This window comes from Thermobia domestica, chromosome 3 (genome assembly GCF_964235325.1).
Source record: "Thermobia domestica chromosome 3, izTheDome1.hap1.1, whole genome shotgun sequence".
Taxonomy (NCBI): Eukaryota; Metazoa; Arthropoda; class Insecta; order Zygentoma; family Lepismatidae; genus Thermobia; species Thermobia domestica.
In genome coordinates this window covers 60,556,518-60,578,572 of record NC_137456.1, presented here as the reverse complement: position 1 = coordinate 60,578,572, position 22,055 = coordinate 60,556,518, and the positions used below count along the sequence as shown (strand labels likewise).

At 35.8% G+C, this 22,055-nt stretch overlaps 1 protein-coding gene across 1 annotated transcript in view; it reads left to right on the top strand.

Annotated features, from left to right (window-relative positions):
* SerRS (Seryl-tRNA synthetase) overlaps nucleotides 1–9,332 on the top strand; it is a 33,001-nt gene extending 23,669 nt beyond the window's left edge. Inside the window, exons 8-10 of the mRNA XM_081750939.1 lie at nucleotides 1,960–2,057; nucleotides 5,481–5,610; nucleotides 9,076–9,332. Of these exons, the coding sequence (XP_081607065.1) occupies nucleotides 1,960–2,057; nucleotides 5,481–5,610; nucleotides 9,076–9,209 (362 nt within the window). The 3' untranslated portion in view covers nucleotides 9,210–9,332. The remainder of the gene's footprint in view (nucleotides 1–1,959; nucleotides 2,058–5,480; nucleotides 5,611–9,075) is intronic.
* The last annotated feature ends 12,723 nt before the right edge of the window (nucleotides 9,333–22,055 follow it).

Genomic DNA, 22,055 nt, shown 5'->3' with positions numbered 1-22,055 from the left:
TCGAACGTCGATATGTCACCTAAAACATACCAGGAAGATCAAAAATAGTCGCTTTCAGCATCGACGATCTTCTGCCAACGTTCTGGAAGGCTGTGGATTCCATCGCGGTAGAGCTTGGTGGGCCGTGAAGCGAAGAAGGTATCAAACGCATTTTGCATCTCTACTAGGGATTTGAACTGGCGTCCTCTAAGATGATTGTCCAAGGAATGGAACAGGTGATAATCAGACGGTGCAATGTCCGGATAATATGGCAGATACAATAGTGTTATCCAACGCGTAAAATAGTGTCCCGGTCATCCTAACCATGTGGGGTTTAGCGTTGTCCTGTAACAGGAGGACCCCTTTGTGATTCAGAAGTGCTGGCTCCAGAATTTTGATTTTTTTCTTGAACACTGCTCAACTGCTGATAGTACATAGTTGCATTGATGCTCTGATCAGCTGGTAGCAGTTCCCAATGCACGATGCCGCGAGCAGTCCACCACACACTCAGGACCTTCTTCTGATGCAGTGCTGGTTTCGGCTGTTTTGGAACCAGTTCATAGGATGCTAATCAATGATGACGGCGCCGTGGTGCTTCATCAGACTTATCAGGACCCACGTCAACATCCTGTCCAGAAATGGCTTCCTTTTTCAGACATGACAGCAAAGAAACACAAGTGTCTGCTCGCGTTGTCTTCTGGCCCAGAGTCAAATAATGTGGGACCCATCGAGCCAACTTGCAATGCTTCCCAAGTTGATGGAGGTGCTGCCGAATGGTTTATCCACTCACATTGAATTGTAGTCCCAGTTCCTTACATGTCTAGCCACTGTGCCCCTCAATTGCTGCGTACGTATGTTTATTTTGTACATGTGTTGGTCTTTCGGCACGTGGTGAGTGTTTCGTCACCGTCCTTAACCCTTTGACTACCAACGGGACACATGTGTTCCATGGGAATAATTCAAACATAGTTGGGATTTTTTTAGAAACTTCTAAAAAAAAATCTCCCATCCCTTCAGATGTGACTAGGAGACTGTTTAGTTTCCAAAACTGTGTACAGATATCAGGAATATCTCACATTAAAGGAATATCTCACATTTATCGTACATGTACATATAAAAGAATATTCACATTAAAAATTTGGTAGTCAAAGGGTTAAACTTGTTAAACCACCGTCGCACTGTCCACGTAGTCATGACGCCCTCACCAAAAGCCTGGTATATCATCCGCCCCGTTGCAGCGGCTTTTGACTCCAGTTTGACCTCGTATAGCATACACCCTTATGACACTCTGTGGAGATCCAATATTCACTCTGTCCTTACACAAGTTCACGGTGTAACTGAACTGCCACAACCAGGTAGTATGTTGGATATACCCACACCAACAAGTGACCTTCGCTTTATCTCCATTCGTTTTCAACTCTCGGTGTGAGGGCCAATTGAGAACACAGACCTCCGCAAAAAGCGACAGAACTTTCTTGTTAGCTTTATAACAGGAATACCTATCTTTGTTATACAGTATATTTATATACAGTGGCTGTTCTTGAAAAAAGAAAAGCAACTTTGTTTCGCAAAGCTGTCAGCTTGGTTGTACCCACCCAAATCAGGCACAGTCACTTCCCACCATATTACTTCGGGTGTAAATAAATAAATAAATAAATAAATAAATAAAAGGTAAAATATGTCATTGATTTTAAAAATATATAAATTGAAGTTCCAAAAATTAGAAACAGACTGGAAAAGAGGAATGACAAATGAAATTGCTTTTATACACCACTTGCCTACTTGCCTATATATATATATATATATATAAAATTAAGTCTGTGGTAATCAGTAGATGCCAGATGCTTATACATTATCATTTTTATAATTTAAGGGTATGATCATTATTATAATTCATAGATTGTGCTAGGGTAATTCATTGTAATGTATTAAACAAATGAACAAGAATAATATTTAAAACATTATTTTTTTCTTTTCCAGGTGCTTTTAGGGAATTGGTCTCGTGTAGTAACTGCCTTGATTATCAATCCAGAAATCTCTTAATTAGATATGGACAGACAAAAAAGATGAACACGCAGGTATGATTTTATTTGCATTATTGCTTCATAGAAATTATTTTGCATCCCATTCTATATGAAACTATCTCGGTAGTTTCGTATTAATGCTACTCCCAAATTAAACTAAGAGGACTATTTAATTTGTAGAAAAGATACCAGAACAGGAGAGAGAGATAGCTTGATATAGTTCAGTTACTTAACTCTTTTTCTCCCTCCTCCTCTAATTTAGAAAGAAAAAAATCATTGTCAGGATATTTTGAAACATAAGTTATGAATCAGATGTTATTTGTTTACTGCTTGTTATCTTTAGAAGTGATTACCAGTGAGCACAGAAAATCTTCCTTGTCTGCTTTTCACCTTTAATATATCTATATACCTGTGGGTACATGAACGTACGCTATCGCAGCCACAAAGGTTCAGTTGCATATGCTCTTCAGCAATCATATCTTGTCATACATTTTACAAGCTACTGTACTTAACAAGTGAACTGTACAGATACTATACTGCACTTAACCTTCTTTAAAACAGACCCATAGCAAACCACTGAAAATTATTTCAATAACATCAGTCAGTTATGGCTCATTTTCAAACAACAAACATACCGACTAGAAACATTACATGATAACGTATTTCAGTTGTTTTTACAACATCTCAACACTTTGTACAATAAAGTATATCAAACACATACCTAAAATCTTGTTAACTGACCGACCCCAACATTCTCCCGGGCATTGGCGAAAGGAAACAAGAGAAAACAAAATTCTATCGACCGTAGCTCAATAGGTTTTCTTAAACTATCTCTACAGAGTTTTTCTTTTCTTCTCTAGGCTTCTTAACCTTTGTTCCAATTCCGTAATTTTGTTGCTCATCTCTTGTACCTACTGATCCCTATCCATGAGTTCTATAATCATTCCACCTGCTTTACGCGAAACACCGGTTCTTCTTCTTTACCATTTTCTTTACTTAAACTATTCCGTTTACCTTTTTCTCGATGCTTTTTTCGTCTTTTAACTCTTTCATTGATTTGCTGCTTTTAACTCTCTAGAACTACTACTACTTCTGAGTTAGTAAATAACCTATACTTATTAATACAGTCAATAACCTATACTTATTAATACAACTCTTCACTTTTGACCTTCGCTATTCAATTTTATATATTGTGGAATCTAGTCCAAAACTGGTTTCCTTGAATGGAAGTCCCTTGTCTACTTTGCTGTGACTAACTCTTACACCTTCTGACGCTGTTTTTAAATCTGATAAATCATCGTCTGCTGCTTGACAGTCCATTACTTCAATCCTCAGATTTGGCAAGTTGTCTTCCACCGATTAGTAATTTAATGTTTCGATAGTAAAAACATGATGACGATCTGCTACGCTTTCGATTGTGAGACTTCTGGACCTACACTCTTATCATTACATTCTCTTGCATTGTCGTTAGTCTTCAAAGCCTTCCATCTTTAAAAGCTTGTTGCTGCCTCCAGTGATCGCAATACATAGGCTGGTGCAAAATGTGAAACAATGCTTGCTATGAGCTGGACACTTTTCTGAGAGGTGTTTTTTTTAATTTCATGTCTCACTTCCCCTGACTTGTAGATCCGGATGACGACGAATATTTATAGCGTAGACTCATACTTCTTGGTGAACTAGCCAATTTGATGTGTATGCTGTTTTGTTTAAATCTGACTATTTTTTTTTTTTTCTTGCAATTGCCAAATCACCAAATCACGCTTTTTGAATTCCTAAAATATCTACACATGAAGTTATTTTCCGCCTAGTTTTTCCATACCCTGCAGCGTAGCTTTATGCATAGATCCCTTTCGTAATACTTCCCCATTTTATTTGGATGTGTAGAAAGATAAATGGCGTACCAAATAGTATTTGTTTACTATTTAACTTGTTACCCTTAGAAGTGACTACCAATAAACATAGAAACTCTTCCTTGTGTACTTTCCACCTTTAATATATCCATATACCTCTGGGTACATGAACATACTATCGCAACCACAAAGGTTCAGTTGCATATACTCTTCAGTAATCTTATCTTGTCTGTTTGAATGAACTTAGCCACCCATGATTCATTTTCAAACAACAAACATATATTCATTATAAACATTACATACATCTCATCACTTTGCACTTTGTCGAATAATACATATCTAACACATAACTAAAAAAAGCTTGTCCTCTTATTCCAATGTTAACTGATCCCCTCCCCCAACATATATGTTGTTTTATATAGAATGAATTGATTGTATTTGATCAGTATCTCTTAAAATTAAGCATGTATCAGTTAATATACTCATTATTTATTTTTTTTGTTTCTTCCGAAGGAATTTTCTTTTGAATCTGGAATTTTAAACTCATCATCATCATAGGTATTCTGCCTTTATTGGCAGGTCACTTGCCGCAGCTGAGAAGCTTCCATGCTCCACGGTCCTCCGCTAACCTCTTCGTCTTCGCGTATGATCGTTCTGTTTTAATATCATCCATTAATTGTAGTCTCCTTCGCCCCCTCCCTCTCTTTCCCGCCACCACACCTTCTAGGACGTCCCTCATGATACAATCTCTTCTTAGGCAATGTCCCAACCAGTTTCTCTTCCTCTTCCTAATACTATCTAAAAGTGTTCTTTTCTCACCCACCATTTCTAACACTCTCTCATTCGTTTTCCGCTCGACCCAACTAATTCTTTCCATTCTTCTCCACACCCACATTTCGAAGGCTTCCAGTCGATTTTCGTCACCTTAACGTAATGTCCATGTTTCCGCCCCATACAGTACAACACTCCACTCAACACTCCGAGTCTTTTCTCAACTCTTTATTCAAAGTCCCACAAAACAGGCTTTTCTTCCTCCTAAGGCTTCTTTCGCCATTCCTATCCTTGTTTTTATTTCACGTTCGCACTTCATGTCATTACTAAGAATACTACCCAGGTATCGGAAACTATTCACTTGTTCTATTTTCTCCCCTCCTACTTTTATATTTGACACAAACCCCTTCGTTCCAATCACCATGGCTTTTGTCTTTCTAACATTTATTTTCATCCCATATTCTTCAAAGCCCGTCTTCAGGTTTTCTAACATTTTATTGATTTTCTTTTCCGATTCTGAAAGAAGCGCCATATCGTCTGCAAATTTTATGCATCTAATCATTCTACCTCCTACCGAAATACCTAACCTTAAAAATTTCAAACTCTCTACATTTGATAAGCAAATCGTCATATTATAATTTCCTGTTGTAATTATTTCAATTTATACATATTTCCATCGATTGAGTATTGGTTGTATTCGAAGGTCTTAAATTTCGGTCATTTTTTTGTTCGTTCTTAGTACAAAGTATGTGACAAATTTAATAATCTATGTTCGATGATATTTGAAATTCGTAATGTGTGCATCTTATCGTATCGATGTTAAAAAATGCTTTTTTCTCTCTTTTTTTTTTTTCAGACTGAATACGTGCATATGCTAAATGCTACAATGTGCGCAACGACGCGTGTAATTTGTGTTTTGTTGGAAGCTAATCAAACAGAAACTGGAATAAAAGTCCCAGAAGCTTTGCAGCCTTATATGCCAGATCGTACGTATATTCTTCTAGCTTTACTACATAACATTATGAAGTGGAATCTCTTAATAACAAACAACTATGGAATAGGATGATTTGTTCGTAAATGAAAAATATCCGTTGCAGAGAGGTTACACAAATTTAGATTACTCGTAGCTCGTGTGTTAATTGTACGTAGTACACACTAAATATAGGGAAACATCAAAATATTTCATCTGCGGTCATTCCACGTCACTTCAGTCAGGGGCTGACATCCACCTGTCATAAAGTGGAATGAAAATCCATGTGCTTTATGTGGTTTTTGATGCTGAATCCAAAACCGCAAACCATTTGAAAATCGGTCCACTGGTTCTGGATTTATGGACCTTTGCAATTGAAGCCTGCAACGTGAGAAATAGTAGTCGCGACAGCTAAGAACACATTGAAAGAGGGTTTAACTTTCTTCAAAGTTAACGTAGAAACATGCACTTCTTTTTGTTTGTTTCCTCTATAAAGTTACTTTACAGATACAAAAGTTATTCTTGAAACGGTAGAAGGAAAAGCGAAAATCATCAGTAAATTAAAAATAAAAATAATAATAATAATAAAAAGCTCCTAACATTGTAATTGCAAGAAATCATTAGTCCCCATCTCAATTTGCATGAAATTTTGTGTGAAGAACTGTAGCAAAATATCAAGTCAATAGAGAGAGAAACAAAAAGTGATAGGCATAAGAACCATTAAAAAATAAATTTGTGACGAGTTGAAAATATGCCACATGATGCCAAGCCTAATTTATCCTATAACTGGTATCAGTAAAAGCATCCTGTAAATACCTCCTCAGGGAATGTTCCAGACCAAGGACGAACATTCAAGATAGTTCCAGACAAAAGAAGAATATTCTTGGTAGTTCCAGACAAGGTAAATACACATCCTACCTATAGAGTTCCAGATAAACGTTGTACTCAAATGTTCCAGACAACAGTTAATTTCGAATGTTATATAAAGTTCAAGAAGGTTCTGTACAGATAAAGAAGAAAGACAAAGAACCAAGTCACCACATGTAATATTGTCAATCCCACGAGGAGGTATTTATTGGATATGTTGCTTGCTACGGTTCTTCACGCATTTCATGCAAATTGAGATGGGAGCTGATCAGTTCTTCCAATTACAATGGTAGACGTTTTTTACCTGCAGTTTTTAAATTTACTGATGATTTTCTCTTTTCCTTCTACCGTTGCACAATGTTAGACGTTTTTTACCTGCAGTTTTTTAAATTTACTGATTTTCTCTTTTCCTTCTACCGTTGCAAGAATAAGTTGTGTATAGGTAAAGTATCTTTATAAAGGAAACAAACAAAAAGAAGTTCATGTTTCTACGTTAACTCTGAAGAAAAGTATACCCTCTTTTCAATATGCCCTTCGCTCTCGCGTATATTTTTCACGTTGCAGGCTTCAATTTCAAAGGTCAATAAGGCTAGAACCAATGGACCGATTTTCAACCAGTTTGGAGTTTTGAATTCAGCATAAAAAATTACGTAAGCACAAATTTTCATTCCATTCTGCGACAGGTGGGTGTCAAATGTGACAAATTGTGGCTGAAGCGACGTGCAATGACCCATTGGGAATTTTAAAAATTGGGTGAGGAGAGAAATGTTTCTCGTTGAAATGTTACCGCAAAGCTAATAACGTTTTTCCTTGATATTTGAAGCTAAAAAAAAATTGGAAGCGCCAAAGAGAAAGAGAAGTGAATTTTTCAGAGGAAAGAATAAATTCAGCGTATAATTGCCCATACGACGGGATCTCTACGATCATTTTTATTAATTGAAGATTTCCTAGGATATCAACTAGAAAGTAAATTATTCTGGACAGAGAAAAGAATGTTAGGTTCAGGTGCAACTGTTGTGTGTATGATAGTTCACCGGGTCATTCACGTATTACAGACATCTTATGAAGAGGCTGCTAAAACGGGAAAGGGGGGGGGGGGAGAGAAGAAGGTTGTCCATGTCCGTATCTGAGAATCTGTAAAAGGGCTCTGGCCCTTGGTAATGCATCTATTTTTGCCGGGATAAAAAAAAAAAGAAAAAAAGAAAAAAAAACTCTCCTTATAATGGAGGTTTTACTGTAATGTAATTTCTTACAAATCGAATAAATCTCTCTTAAAATTTTATGTCAAGCTATAATAAAATTTTCCCGCCATATTTCTATTCCTTTCGGTTTCGTATTCAAAATCCAAGTCCAATCTCCTTTGTTTTCGCAGCATTTATAAATCTAATGAGCTGGTTGCTCTTTCCTATTTCAATATAAAATCCTTAGTTCATCTTCCATTCTTGTTAGGATCGGAATATCATTTGTGTAGACACATATGTACGTTTTAGTTCTATTGGTTGTATTGCTATAAGCAATACTAGTACTGAATAAGGTGGAGATTATATCCCGCCATGCTTAACTCCCTTTTAATACAGGATCTCTTTTCCTCTTGTATATTCTCTTTTGTCATAATATAGTCCCAAGTTATCTTGTCTAGCTGCATAAGTTCTCTTGAAATTTTAAAATATTCGAGAACAAGTAGTAATTTTCTTCTGTTCATATTATCAAACATAATATCTACATCGATGAACATAGTATCTAGTTCTATTTCCTCATTCGTAGCACTTACGTATTTTTTGCTTCATCACAACAACTGGCTGGTCTGTTATGCTTCTATTTATTTGAAATCCAGTTTAGTATCATATTTAATAATTATTTATTTAAGTAAAATAGTACACTAGTTGCACCTGTAGATTATGATCTCCATTGGAATTGCGTTAGAATATTAATCAGCCTTACCAAGGCGGTTTTAAAATTCGCATATTTGCGCTTCACTCCTTTCTTCAAGCTGTACGAATTTACTTCCAACTAAAAATGGAAGGTAAGAAAGTAATGATGCAGTAACTCCAAGTCTTATGTTCTAATTTGAGATTAAAAATCTTCCGTTTGGCGTAAGAGACCCGGGTTCGATTCCCAGCGGAAGTTCGTGTAGTTCGGATCCCACGATAAGCTGTAGGTCCATATCTCATATAGCCTTGCTGCTGTAATTAAATTTAAAAAAAGATCTTCCTATGTGCTCTACCATTTTAAATTTTTTATATTTATTTATTTAGTAGATTTTAGGCAAAAAAGAATTTGAAAATTATAGTAAATAACCCAGGTGCTACTAAATTAACTGTTCTCAAATTTTCTATAGACCAGAAATCTGGGTTCCTGGTTTGACAAAATTTCTGTACTATATAAAAGCTCTACAACTATATTCAGTAATATCTCTACCTGGTGTATAAAGGTTAAAAGTTACCAAGGGCATATCAAGATAAATGATCCACCTTGTATTCTTTTTTTCAAATATTTTATTTGTCCTTGAAAACTTTAATTACTGGTTTCTTTCTACAGATGACCTGTTTCTTTGCTTTAAAAACTATCTTCAACAATTTTTCTGTTAATTGTTATATATTTTTGTTTGTTTCAGAATATAAAGATGAAATTCCATTTGTGAAGCCAGCTCCTATTGATGAAATTGAAACGAAGAAACAGCGAAAACAACAAGAAGGCCAGAAGAAAGCGACTGGTGGAAAGGGTGATGAGAAGAGCAAGGAGGAATGAAGATAAAAATCAATTTAGTATCCGACAGCTTTTATTCCAGCTTTATTTATATTGTTCGGTTGTTATTTATTTTGTACATACTGCCAATGCGGTTATGAGGAATATATACAATTTTAAAAGTTACCGTGGTGAATTATTTCTAGACTTTGCAGGAAACATTTTATCAGTAAGCGAATAGGAAGAAAGAAGGGAATTGCTTGAAATAATTAGGTACTAAAACACAGCTTATATTTGCACAAAATTCTAATAAACTGGCGGGTGGTACTTTTAGAGATGGATCAAAACTGTACAAGATTTGACCAAGTTCCAGAACTGATGCTGGTACCTAGAAAGCTGGAAGTTACTAGAGCAAAGCGCGGTGAGCAATATTCAATGTATTCTCCGCTTTTCTCAATTCACTGATTTACTCGTGTCTCGAAGGCTCTAAAGCTGGTTTTGATTTCATTCTCTGGAATGCTGTTGAGTTGTGCCATCACGAGTGTCCAAGATACCCTGAACAACCGTGAAATGCCGTCCTTTCAGTGTCAGTTTAAATTTGGGGAATAGGAAGAAGTTGCGTGAACCAAGTCCGAGGAACAAGGGGGAAGGATGAGTTTAGGAACCCAACTCGTAGCTAAGAACTAAATCACAATTACTGCTGAGGACGAGCATTATTCGATGAACTAGCTGCCATGTTTTCGCAGGTGTGGTCTTTCATGCGGTTAAGTCATTTCAGCAAGCGATCAAGAACGCGATGAAAGGGACAGCTGATCGCTACACCCTCAGGAACCCATTCCTTATGAATCATTCCTTGATTGAAAAAAAAAAAAAAAAGTTTTAAAGCAAAACTTAATGTAGTGCTATGTAAACCACGATCCATGACAGTGGGAACTAGAATGTCTTTGGTGACCGATGTTTAGAATGGCACAGGTATTATCTTCACCAAATCTTCGCTGCACTTCAAAACAAGCATATCATAGCACTAATATCATGATAAGCAAGTTTCTGTTATTAGCAGTTAACAGAGAATCAGTATCAGTTCCTTGGAGCTTTATGGTTAAAACTTGTATGTGTCGCAGAATCATCTTTTGTCAGTACGTTAGATGCAAATTAATCGATTTGAGTGCAATCTTTCTGTATTTAAGGTGAATCAGCGCATAAACGTTGCACGAATAAAAAGGCGTATACACCTTATGGAACGAAATAGTATTCAGTAAATTCTTACTTTTATAATTATCGGAGCACAATAAACGTAAAAGAAGCACATATTCTGGATTCCGAGTGTAGAAAATTACTGTCTGTACTGTTTGTGTACATACTGTAAGATATTCATCCATCAGAAGTTCTATATAATGGATAAATGGGAGTGGTAAATACGAAAGTATAAAGCATTAATTTACAAAGCTATATGAAAAAAAAAAAAAAAAATTACCATGTTGCAAAATTCACACTAAAATCACACTCAAGACTATTAGTTCTCGGGTATGTATCCGGAGATTTGAATAGGTATAAAGTTCATATGTTCATTGTTAAAGTAAGTCACTTGAACTCCGTTAAAAATAAATTCAATAAAAGTTCAACATTGCCATTCTCTGCTGTGTTATAGGTTTGCGGAACATAATCAATTCGAATTTTCGCTACCTTTACTGGCATCTTTGTCAAGACGAGTAATGGTATTAAATGTTTAATGCAGTGTTTTTGTTGACGGCACATTTTACTGAACTCCCATGACATCGCAATACAGGTTAGAATTGAGCATTGTTGCAAGTATTGACTGGCGAACATTGTTGTAAGCATTGACTGGCATTGTCCTTCTCAAAATTGATTTTAACTTTTCGATTGAAGTTTCAGCAACGAGACTGTATGAGACATGCATTCACAGTTTAAGGTGGACTCCAAACTACCAATCGCATTCAGTGTTCTTCCACCGAGAGTCGAATCCTAGTCCAAGTGTACCAAAGGGACGCACGCTGGCCACAAGACCAGCGTAGAGGGCTATTTTAATTTATTGTGGTAAAAAGAAAGTGCGCTGAATGAAATCTAAACTAATATGCTCTCTTGATGGCATAAAATTTATTTTTTAAATTTTGCGACACACTGCATAGGGTTGCGGAGCTCGTTCGTGGCTAAGAGTTAGCGTATGTCCCTTTGGCGTGGGAGACTCAGATTCAATTTCCGGCGTTAACTCATGGGTTCGGATTCCACGTTAATCAGTAGGTCCCGTCTCATATAGCCTCGCTGTTGAAACGGGCGTTAAACTCAAAACCAACTCAACTCCATAGGGTTGCACGACACCGGTTAGAAAAAGCTGGGTTAATGTGCCAAGACACAAGAAAGAAAAAGGTTCTGTAAGACGGGGTTACTTTGCACAAGATTTAAGAAATTTCAAAGAAAATCGAATGTAACTTACAAACGTAATGATTTAGGACATTGTATTTTAAATATATAAAGCTAGATATAGAAGGAAAACATTAGTGCAAGTTCGTTAATAAACATTCAGTATAACCATAGTTATTGAAATATAAACTTTGGTGCAAAGTAACCCCATAGGTGGGATTACTTTGCACAACATACAAAAAAGTATCTTCAACATACGAACATAGTTTCTGTGCAAGGTTTTCCCTTCAGTATTTATACATTTCACTTCCTACACAAAACTGCATGCAGGATACAAATATTGATATTAGAATGAGAGTACCGGTATCGATACTTAGTATGAATTACCAATATTTGTAAAGAAAATTATGTATTTTCTGGTACCGGCCCAAGAACCACATTCTAATAGTTTAACATATATCCCACAATAATGCCAACTCAGGACCAGAAAAAAAAAAATCCCCGTGAACTGATTTGCCTTGGTTATTCCTTATGTCCAAGAATATCATCCCAACCGTAATTAGTGGAAGATTTAGGGGGTTTGGGACTTTCAGGTTGAAGCCCACACAAATTGCATGATTTCTTTTTAAAAGAATCTAATGTTAGTCACTCCTATCGTATAAGCTTCAACCCCCTCCTCCCCAAAGTCGAGTGATTTCTAAAAAAACAAACAAACAACAAACAAAAAAGAAAGAAAAAGAATCCTTTGTGAGTGAAGCCCCTCTCAAACTATTTTTCTGTATCCGCCATTGTTTATAATTTATTTTCCAACAAGAAATTCATTCCGGCATCTACCTAAATAGAAAATTTAAATAAATTGGAATGCAGCAGGTTCCAGTACTAATAATTTTCTATCTAAGTGGTATTTTGGACCGGTACAAAGTAATCCCGGGTAGAGGCTTAAACCGACTTTTCTCAGTTTTACTTTTTTTGTGACCTGAGATCGTTTCACATTTCAATTTCAACTATCGTATCAAAGTCCCATTATACACAGTAGTATTCTACGAAACTGACTTAACTTTGACGGAGATACTTGTAGGTGATATCTTTCAAATTTTAGCGGCCTTTACAGTGACTGCTGTCCATACCTCCCAACAAAACAAAACCTCCGTGTAATTAGGACTGATGTTAACCACCAACATTGTAGCCAAAATACAGTTAGATATTCTATCTTACGGTGGCAGTTGAAACTTCCTCTTTACAGTTCATGGTTTTACCGACAGAGGACTGTGAAAGTATTTCATTGTGCAAAGTAACTCCATTTTACGGTATCAGTAATGTTGTTCGAACTTCTATACACCCTTTCAACCGTGTCACCAATCATAAAAAAAGTGCTTCTACTTATAAGATATTACACTGTAGAGATCCATACTTTAAGCCTTAAAATGCTTGCATTTATATGTTAACGCTCTACATAGTTGTTACGTGTATAGTTAATTCTCATTCACCCTTTGCCCACTAGTCCACTTTTCGTAATTGTCTTGAAAATATTGCCATTGAAGGCAGCGAAAATCTGATCATTGATGATTGTTTTATAACTCTGTATTATAGGAAAGAACTAGGTGGATATTGTGAGTTTATAAAAATAGATATCTCATTAATAAAGAAAGTTCGACAAAATCATAAAAAAGTAAACAATTCACTTCGTACATAGCATGTGCGAGATTTTTTACAGGTTTACAGTGTTTACACGTTGGTCTTGGAAATTTGACTGATGGTAAAGTTAAAGAAACTGTTGATATTTGCGTGATAAGTCTGTCGACGAGTTGAATTATTAGTGAAGTTGTTGGATGTGTTGTGAATAATGTACGAAAAAAATTTGTACATAAATTATGACAATGAAATTTTTTGCTGGAAAAGACAAGTGTGGTCGTCTTTTTTAAAAGCAGAATAAAAATAAAATCCCAGTGAAGATGTTTATTTTTATTGCGGATATCCTTTCGCTCAGGTTTGACAGCATATTCATGTTTAGTAAAACATATGATCAGAGTTGACCTTTTTTTCTCTCTCTTGGAAACGGACAAGATTACGGGAATTTCGACTGTACCTGTGTAAGTTGAGTTAGGTGACCTATGTTTAAGGATATTTCCGGATCATGACTCGATCTTTATTTCTTCCATATTATATCGACGCCACATCTTATAGATGTTAAAGGTGGTCGCGTAGGGTAGCAAAGACGAGAATTTTCCCATAAGTGTAAATTATAATAGGTTCTTGAAACCTATTTATATTTGAAAGGTGACATTCGATGTTCAGAACCCCCAGGTAAGTTCTAGATGTGCGCAGGCGTGGGAGACCCGGGTTCGATTCCCGGCGGGAGCTCATGTTCGGATTCCACGTTAATCAGTAGGTCCACGTCTCATATAGCCTCGCTGCTGAACGGGACGTTAAACTCAAAATCAATCAATCTAGATGTACGAAGTTGTCCTCTTTCGCCGAATACTTTTTTTCACGATCCAGTCCGCATGAACATTCTGGAGATGTAGTACAGGCATCCATATTGCTGTAGCAAATATGATGTGCATCGCGGATTTTCTCACGAATAGAAAAGCTGTTTCAAGAAGCGTCATAGAAGAAAGTTAAGTGGAATCAGGTCGAATGATCTTGGTTATCTGCTCAATTCCAATCAATGGATGATATTCCAGTCAATTCCATATTCCATACCACGCCCTTATTTTCGAATCAATGTTTTCCTTGAGTAAGTTGTGATGGTTTGTGTCACTCTAATATGGTGGTTCTGACGATTTATCTCTATATTTATCTACAAATGTGTATTGTCAGAAAACAAAATGTGTGTGAACGAGGGATTCTGTTAGTATTCGCATAACGCTCAGATACGGAATTCAACCCATGTGCTCGGCTCATCTAGTTTCTGATATATGTATATCGTTTGCTGATGTCACATACAGACATCCTATATGAGTTTGCAGAATCTTCACAATGGATGCCTGACTGACCACTTACTTCGTAGATTGACGGCAGTGCTTCTCGGTAAACTTTTGGCAAAGTTTGCCAGGACAACGGTGCCCGACCACCAGCTGGCTCTGAAAACTATGATCTCCCAAGCCAAACAGCCTACAGCATCTAACCAACTCACGTCCGAACTGTTCTGTGATCTCTTGGGATAGGTTACATGTTTTATTAAGACGAATACTATAACATGTTCAGAATGTATCATGGTGCAATGTTGAGGTTTTTATTATTATAGTTTAATGTCCCACGATTATGCACCAAGGCTAAGGGAGACTGTGATGAGATGGATAATAATGGTGGAATAAAGAAATTGGGAGGAACGGGAAAACTTCAAGAAAACCCACGAACCGATACTTGCCAACCATAAAGTTCTCTTTACAAGAGCTGGGATTAAACCAGGGACCCCACGCACCGGAGGCAAACGCACTACCACTGAGTCACTGCGACCCCAATGTTGGAACAGTATTTTAGCTAATGAAGTCTTAACTCTGTGTGAAAAATCTTACGACATCTCTCTTATCATTCGATTACAAATTTCGAATATTTTTCTCTTCTTCCTCTATATTCTTAAAAAAACGCAATAAGTAGATTATCTAACTTTGAAGTCTATTTCGCTATATATTCTTGAACTTGACAGTCCTTTAAAATCGCAATTTCTTTCTCATTTACTAAGTTTTGTTATTTAATGCCCAAAGTACACAGCTTTTACTTTCTGTGTTAGCTGCATTTTGCTCATTTCCATCCCTAGTATGTATATTGTGATAGTGGTTTTCTCTTCCTTTCATTGAATTTTACCTCCATATACGTTATTTAAATTTCTGTGCTTCCTGTTGTCACCTTTACGTTCATTGCATATTTCCCTGTCTTTGTTGGATATCACTTCTTATTTCGCCGCAGTTCAACTTTTATTTTACATTCTTAGTGCAGGTTTGTTTCCATACTTTTCTTCGCCTAGGTTTGCGAAGTATCTTCTACAAGTCATGTTTCTTAACTGTGATACCGCTTTGATGATACCGTATCTTATTCATAAAGTTTAAAATATTCCCCAACTTGTTAGTTCCTGAATCTACTAATATACTTTCAACTAATATACGTACTTTTCTTCGACATTTCAAACAAATCTGCTTTCTTAATCATCCTTAAACCTTTCAGTATCTAACTAGTCTCCTACTTTCTTTTCTATATATATTCAGGGCTCCCAGCTGTCCTATTTTTTCCTATATTTTGGAAATTTGTATATATTTGTATATTGTCCTATATTTTAATCTTGTCCTGTATTTCCTATATTTTGGAAATTTGTGTATATTTGTCGTATATATGTCCTATATTTTAATCTTGTCTTGTATTTCCTATATTTTTCAGTGGTTGAATTATGAAAAATACAAACCAAGGACAGTTTCAGTGATGATTTAAATTGCTACATATTAGCAATATGCTAAGTAAGCCATAGCATTTTTTTAAGGGACTAGTTACTAATCCTCACTATTATTTTTTTTAATTTGCTCTTATCCTCCTGTCCAGTTTTTTTTTTTTTTTTTTTTTTTTTTTTTTTTTTTTTTTGTGTGTGTGTGCGTGTGTGTGTGTGTTTGTGTGTTTGTTTTCCTATGTGCTTATTCTTCCCCAATGAAGCTTAGCTGTGGAACCTTACCATTCTCCAGTCTCTTATAACGCAAGCTGTGTTAGCATTTTCTTTCAGCAGTGTAGGCTAGGCATTGAGTATGTTGGTATTCACCAACATATCCCAACGTCTTCCAATATTGCTGTACATTATATGCAGGGTTCCTACGCGTCCTGGAAAACCTGGAAATAAAAGTGTTTCGTGGAAACGTCCTGAAAGTCATGGAAAACAGAAAAATTGTGAAAATCCTGGAAATTATTTATGAAGTGGAATTGCCCTGAAATTTAGTTTGTATAACAATTGTTGAAATGTATATATATATATATATTTCGCAGGGCTATGAAGAATAAAATGCTGTTACATTATTTATTTTAGAGGGAAATACGTTGATCAAATAATTCAATATTTAATTAGATTAAAATATTTCATTACACAGTTGTTATTTTTTTTAATAATAAACGTTGCTTCGTTCAGTCATTTGTTCTTTTTAGATCAAGTTATTTAGGTAGCAAAGCTAATATGAACCAGTTAATATATCAAGTCATTTATTTCAATCAATTTCTTTTTTGCAATGCAATATAGCAGGTCTAGTAAGTTTAAAAAGTAAAATGTTATATATATATATACTCTTATTTTGTATTAATCTAAATCTTGCTTCAGGTTGCCCATTGGAATGAAGGGTGGCGCCTTTTCTTACAATACATTTTTTTCTGTGCTTCAGAGCATAATATTCTAATGTATAAACCACTGTCCTATATTTTTTCAATCGCCTGCTGGGAGGCCTGTATATTTCTTACTGTTAGTCAACTCAGAATTGTGATCTGGAAATCCTTACGTTTTTTTTTTCCTTTTACCATTGGCGTTCAATATCTTTGTTTGGATAGCAAGATAGCAATTATGTACTTTAATATTATTTATTAATTGTAGTCTTTTTCTACCTCTCTTGTTTTACTCCAATAATACCACGATATTCAGAAAACAATTCCTTCTCAGAAGACAAGTTTCATATAAATATTTACACAGTGTAGTACATTACTACTTAGAACAATTATAATGTTTGTTTTCCTCCTTTCTTTACTTCTTCTGTATAAGAACTTTCAGGCTTCAACCATTTCCACTTCTACACAAAATTTTGAAGGATACGCGCCCCCCTTGTCCCTCCACCAGAGACACGCGTGGAGAAAAACTATTGTCAAGATGGGTGCCGCATTCGTTAAAATAATCAAAAAAGCATTCACAATGAAACTTTCCCAATATTTGCGTCGTTTTCAAAGGAATAAAACTGATTTTATGCGTCGATTTATAACTAAAGATGAAACCTGGGTTTTCCACTATGGTCCTGAATTGTAACAACAAATTACAGAGTGGACTTGAGTCTGGTTATTCAGTTCCAAAGCAACCGTAGTGGTCAAGATCGTCAAAGAAGGTCATGGCATCAATTTTTGGTGATACGGAAGGAATTTTGTTAAAGAATGAGTCAGAAAAAACTTGGCCGCTTTCCTCCCGCCATATTTTCTAGTATATAAGATGAACATTGGCAGCACTGTGCATAAGCAAGGACAGACTGTCGATCTTACTTACGAATAGATTGTCAGTTTTGAAGTGCGCGTGGTGTGGTAAAGAACGATGAGTCAGTTAGAAAAACCAAAACTAATTGTGAACAAATACCTCGAAAATCCAGGTATGTCCTTAAATAAATTAAGCAAACTCGTAAAGTACCCTCGGTCTACTGTGCAAAATGTAATTAAAAAGTACACACAAGATTTAACTGTTGAAAGAAAACTTGGCTCAGGTAGAAAACCGGGGACTAGCCAACCGAAGCTGGAGAAAAGGGTTACTGCATTGCTGCGTCAGAATCCGAAATTATTGGAAAGAGCAGCTGCTGGTGTGGTCAAAGCGTCCCAATCTACAGTGCACAGGATTAAAGCAAGGAAAGGTTTACGATCTCTCAAAGTGCAAAAGGTACCTAACCGAGACGAAAAGCAACAACTGACGGCAAAATCCAGAGCAAGAAAACTCTATGATCAGTACCTTACTAAATAGGAATGTTGCATTATGGACGACGAAACCTATTGTGTCGCTGATTTCAGTCAAACTCCCGGAAAGGAGTACTACGTGGCACTGAAGAGGGGAGATGTGCAGGATAAATTTAAACAACGGAAGGCATCCAAATATCCCAAAAAATATTTGATTTGGCAAGCTATTTGTTCATGCGGTATAAAAAGAAAGGCATTCATCACAACAGAGATAATTAACGGCGAAATTTATACGAAGGAGTGTTTACAAAAACGCTTGTATCCATTTGTGATGTCACACAGTAACTGTTTTTTTGGCCAGACCTTGCTACCTCTCACTACTCTAAAGCAGCCACTGATTGTTATAAAGAAAAGGGTATCGTCGCAGTTCGAAGAGAGGCAAATCCACCAAATTGCCCTGAACTTAAGCCAATTGAAAAATATTGGGCCCACATTAAAAGAACATTGAAAACATCAAAAGTGAAGGCGGCTGACTTGAAAACTTTTCATCGCAAGTGGACTGCAGCTGCCAATCAAATAACAGAAGATGATGTGCGAACTCTTATGAAGCGGATTAAAAGTAATGTATGAGCATTTTCCATAATTAGTTCTTTATGATATCTTTTGTGTTTATTATTATTATTATTATTATTATTATTATTATTATTATTATTATTATTATTATTATTATTATTATTATTTTACTTTATAGTCAACTAAAGTATTAAAACGATCTTTCTTTTCATTTCTTTACCTACTTTTTTGGTCAAAGTTACTGGCCAAGTTTTTTCTGACTCATTCTTTAATTGACTACCTTCAAACCGGTAGAACAATAACAGGAAAGTATTAATCAAATCTTTCCCATTAGCTAGTTGCAAAAAGTCTGGAGAAAAGATCTGGTTTAGCGAAGGGAAAAAAAATCATTTTTTCTTGTAGACAAATGCACCAGCTCACAAAGATGTTATTGCAATGGGCAAATTAAAGAAGTTGTGGAGCATCCACCATATTCACCAGGTCACTCAGAATTTTATGTTTCCAAACCTCACAAAACCCTACGTGGCAAGCGTTTATTATTAAATGAAGACGTTACAGCAACTGTAAATGAGTATTTTCAAGTCTTCAGGGAAATCACTTCAGAGACGATGTAAATGAACTGGAAAATAGCTGGACAAAATGTATTGAGCTTAAGGGAAAATGTACTGCATGATAAAAGTATTTTGACGCATTAATTTATATATATATATATATATATATATATATATATATATATATATATATATATATAGAGAGAGAGAGAGAGAGAGAGAGAGGCTATGTTGTTTCTGAATGACCGGGTAGAGGATATTCGGGTACTATTTCCGCAAAGAGACGTGATGTCTATTAATGCGGCCCTGTATTCTTAAGTACACGAATTAATGTAAAGAATAGTTTTGTTTCGTATTACGGCAAATGTTCACTACTAAGCTCCCTCATGGGTAAGCGATTAGCATACACATCTTTGGCGTGGGAACTCACGTGGTTTGAATCCCATGTTAAACTGTAGGTCCACGTCTCATAGTTTCGCTACTGAAAGAGACGCTAAACTCAAACTAAGTGTTCACTATTAGTTAAATCAGATCATTGTACACATATTTTTTTATGGAATGGGTATATCGAATTTATTAATGCGCAATTTATAATTATTTTAAGCGCGACGTAAGTAAACGAAATTATAACTACCTTAGCAACTTCTCTGGAAACGGTTTGTAACCAATATGACTTCGCCCAGTGAAATTTGTAGCAGACTACTTTATCAGGACATTGTCAAGTCATGTAGAGTAAATTTATTAATTCAGGGAACACTCACAGAGTTTCAGTAAGTTTGATCCCCGCTAGACTTCTGCAACTTCATGCAAATTTTGGAGCTTCCTCATAGATATATGATTAGCAAACGCGTATTCGGTTTGTACGAGGGTTCAATTCTTTGTAGGTGCATGTATGATTCAGAGTCGGCGTTAAACAGTAGGACTGCGTCCTAGTGAAGTTAAAAGCCTGACCACCAATTTTCATGCTATAAACCTGAAGGGACTTCGAGATATGGCCATCCAATACTAACAATTCTAACCCCACCTTTTTCTTCCCTTCTAGGGCAAATATCAAAAGACGGTGAAACATGTGTCTAATTATTTTTAAATGAAGTTCAAAAACCGAATTTGAGGTCTCTAACATAAAGGCCCAAAGGGGTATTCCCAGAGCTGGTAAAAATTTAAGCATCTTAGGAACCACTTTGACCCCCTCTTATCTTTATTCAGTTTTAAAAACCAATACATTCATTTAAACTAACACACATTATATATACAAAAACAATAGTAAAATGCAATGGTACTTCGTAAAAGAAATTTGTATAGTAATAGGTATATGTATAACTCTATTCAGTTCCCTTCTCTCTCTTACTACCTTCGTTCTGACTGTTACTTCTGTTACAACACATATCATACAACCTTTTAATACTTAAGAGATTCCGATATATGGCCATCTTATTACAATTATTGTAAACCCCACCCTTTTTTCCCCGCGTCTTTTTGCATTGTAGGGGAAATATTAAAAAAAAAAAAAAAAACGCTGAAACAAGTCACTAATTCAAATGGAAAGTCCAAATAGGACAATTCTTGCCTCCAAACTTAAGTAATTTCAGGATACAATCATAATGTACCCAAACATTTTTTTCTTCCCGACTTTTTTGCTTCCCTTATTTTAACCCTTTGTGAATGCAAAAATGGACAAGCATCCAAGCTTACGATTATGTATTGAGTGGTTTGACAAATTAAAAGTAACTCAAGCTTACGAACCATACTTATCTCTCCAGATGTATTTATATACTACACCATCATCAACGGAACGATCGGCTGTTTATATGCAAAGCCCACCTCTAAAGGGTTAAATGGAAAGTCAATTTAAACTTACCTTTTTTCTCTTCTTCTGAGATTCGAAGATAATAATTGCCAATCCCAAATCACCCCTTCCTCATCGAATTTTGAAAAATCCTTCCTTGGGGGTACCTTACGTCACAAATTATATGCTTTTCATATCACAAACATATCAATTTTAAGGGATTTCCAGATATCTCCATCTTATTATAACAACTACGACCCTCACTCTTTTTCTTCCCTTCTAAGGAAAATTAAAAAAAAAAAACTATCACGTCTTTAATTAACATTCCGCATACAATGGTAGCTGAATTTGAGTCATCGCTAATGGAAGTGTAACCATTGATCTCAGCGACCACGAAAACTATGAATTCGACACTAATATCGGTCATTTTCTACTACCTTTGCATCCCGGTAAATGCTCCCCTGAGACCTCCCTTGTTCGAAATTTGAAAAAAAAAAAAAAAAAAATACGCTTCGTCTCGGTCTGGGGCTTGGACCAAGGTACTCGTGGCCCAAATTTGGTAACTCTCGGTCCACTCGTCTGGTCCCCAGGTCGTACACAGACAGACTAAAACTCTTTTATTTTATCTATATTAGATTAGTCTACCCTTTTTGTCCCTGCCTTTTTCTTCCCTTATGTAGCAAATACATTAAAAAAAAAAAAAAACAGTGAAACACGTCTAATTATTTTAAATGAAAAGTCAACATTTCGAATTTCTTGTCTCTAAACTTAAGAGATTCCGAGATATAGACACCTTATTATAATAATAGTAATTCCTACCACTTTTTCTTTCTCATCCCATTTTCTTCCCTTCTAGGTCAATTATTTTTAAAAAATGCTGAAAGATGTGTCTTTTTTTTTTTTTAAGTGAGAAGTCCATAAAGCAAATTTCATGTCTCTAATATTCAGAGATTCTGAGATATGGATAATTTAAGACAATAATTACCACTCCTCTTTCCTCCTCCCCCGTCGAAT